This window comes from Fonticula alba, assembly GCF_000388065.1.
Source record: "Fonticula alba strain ATCC 38817 unplaced genomic scaffold supercont2.2, whole genome shotgun sequence".
In the NCBI taxonomy this organism is placed as follows: Eukaryota; order Rotosphaerida; family Fonticulaceae; genus Fonticula; species Fonticula alba.
The window spans coordinates 2,934,910-2,937,315 of record NW_009242972.1 but is presented as its reverse complement, the minus strand read 5'-3'; the positions used below and the strand labels follow the sequence as shown (position 1 = coordinate 2,937,315).

General features: G+C 68.2%; 1 protein-coding gene across 1 annotated transcript; it reads right to left on the bottom strand.

Annotated features, from left to right (window-relative positions):
* Window positions 1-608: 608 nt before the first annotated feature.
* H696_01616 (hypothetical protein) lies at window positions 609-2,166 on the bottom strand (the record flags this gene model as incomplete). Its single annotated transcript, XM_009495519.1, has 5 exons — window positions 609-927; window positions 1,100-1,320; window positions 1,541-1,762; window positions 1,806-1,937; window positions 2,137-2,166. 5 exons carry the CDS (start codon window positions 2,164-2,166, stop codon window positions 609-611), a joined length of 924 nt encoding a protein of 307 aa, XP_009493794.1.
* Between the last annotated feature and the right edge of the window lie 240 nt (window positions 2,167-2,406).

Genomic DNA, 2,406 nt, shown 5'->3' with positions numbered 1-2,406 from the left:
GCAGAAAGGCCAGCCCGGGGCATGGGCACAGGGTCCGGGCCAGAGGCCGCAAGACCGGGCCACGGCGAGGAGCCGGAGGCCCGACACAAGGAGGCCGAGGGGGTGCTCGAGAAACTTGGCGAGCGGGCTCCTTGGGAGATGGAGGCCGGGCCGATCCCCTCTCTCGCGCCTCCGCCCCCCGAAACGGGGTCTTTCCTGTCGGACGTGTTTCCGGACAAAACTGCACGCGCCTTGGCGCACGCAAAGGAGAACACACTGTCCGACAAGAGGGCGGGGCCGGTGGGATCATCGCAGGGAAGTACTCACACGCACATACACACACACACACACATGAAGCATGCGTGGGGACGTCTGTGCACCTCCGCGTCGACACACGGCCATGGACAAGCATACTCATGGCATGTTCACCGGCCACTCGGCAAGAGGGAGAGCGAGGGAGAGGGCCACAATATGCCACACGCGCCACAGGGGCCGGGCGCGCCGGGCGTGCAGGCCTATGCCTCGTGTGTCCCTCGGCCGGCCGTCTCATCTCTGGCGCCCCGGCATGTGTGCCACTGCGTGGCCTGCCACCGGTCCTGCCCCTGTGTCCCGATCTTGCTCTCTGCATCTCAGACCAAGCTGTCGCCGGGCACCAGCATGTAGGGCGGCGGGGGCGGCCCCGCGGCCGAGGCGGGCGTCGCCGGGCCGCTGGTGTCGCTGGGAAGGGGAGTGGTCGCACCCTCGGGAGAAGAGGCACTTGCCTCGCCGCGGTCCATGGTGGTGCGGTCCATCTCGATGGCTGACAAGCCCATGCCGGAGACCTGCTCCGAGTAGGCAGCCTTCGAGGAGGTGTCCAGGGTTTTGTTCTTCGAGTCGCCGGACGACGACTCGAAGTCCAGGCGCATGCTCTGGGTGAAGGCCACCAGGTAGGCTTCTTTGTCGACGATGCTGTGGAAAGGCGGGGGGGGGGGGGGGGGACAAAGGGACGAGCGGGATGTCAGCCGGGGCCCCGTCTCGCCAGCCCGGAGAGGCTCCAGCCCCGCGAGGGGCGGGGGCCTGTGCGCCGGGGGCACGCGCGTGCGTCTCATTCGGTGTTGGGGCTAGCGCCATGTGCACGCACTGATGGTAGACCGGCTTGGCGACGACGCCCCAGAAGAGGATGTGCACCACGGCCAAGACAAAGAGGACAATCAAGTACCCGAGCGGACGCCGGTACAGGCGCAGAGTGAAGAAGGCCATGAAAAAGGCATACACCACGGTGGTGATGATCAGCAGGGTCATGGTGGTGCGGTACTCGTTGAAGTAGCGCTTCTGCACATTCCGGTTCAAGTACACCAGAGTCTGCGGTGTTGCGCGTGCGGCGGCGCCCGGCGGTGGTGTGGGCCGAGCAGGGCGAGCAGCCGGGTCACATACAGGGTCCAGTTAGGATGGCGCATGTCTCGGGCGGGCCTCGGCCCCGGGGCCGGAGCACCCGGAGGGGCAGGTGGAAGGGCCGGCCACCGCCTTGGCTGCGCAGCCGGCCCGCGAGGCGGATGTCGGTGCTTCGGCCATGGACACGTACGTAAAGGAAGGCAAAGCCAATCAGGATCTTGATGGCCAGCAGGATGGTAAACAGCGGGCTGACATCGAAGCACCCCTCTTCGCCGTTCTGGCATGAGGTGCGCCCACCACCCGAGGGCACCGGGTCGGGCGAGTTCCGCAGCAGCAGCAGCAGCAGCAGCAGCAGCATCGACACCAGGCGCGGACGAGACAGGCAGGCGGGCCGGGCGCAAGTCAGTGGCGGCTGCGTGGAGCGGCGCGTGGCGGCGAGAAGGGCGCAAACGTACCACGACCACCGGCCCGTAGGTTTTCATCACGGAGCTGACAATGTTAAGGACCGGGTTCGGCAGCCAGAAGAGGAAGGTCCAGAAGGCCAGCCACTTCACCTTGAAGCTGCGGAAGCGGAAAATCAGGTATAGCTACACAGGGGCGTCCGGCTGGGGGTCAGTCGTCATGGCCCGGGAGGCCGAGCGCCAACTGGGAGGGGGGGGGGGCATCCGGAGGGTTTTTTCCCTTGGCGCGGCGGCAGGCCCGAGGGGAGGGGGGCGAGAGGGGCGAGAGGGGCGCGCAGGGGGCTGTTCAGGAGAGGGGGCTTCCCCCGCGTGATGGCGCGCGCACCCTGAGCAAGCGGAAGAAGAAGCAGCTCATGAAGATCCCCTGTCCGACACTGATGAGGAACCACACTGTTGATGGCGGGGGGGGGGCGGTTGCCGGAGGCCGGGGCAGCGCGGCGGGAGCCGGGGCGAGTGGCCCGGAGGGGCGTGGGTGGGCGTCGGTCAGAAGGGGCTCCTGGTGGGCGGGCGGCGGATGGAAGCGAAGAGGGGGCAGACCACGGGCCCGGTATGGGCGGCGTGCCAGTGGGGGGGGGGGGGGGGGGGGGGTGGCCAC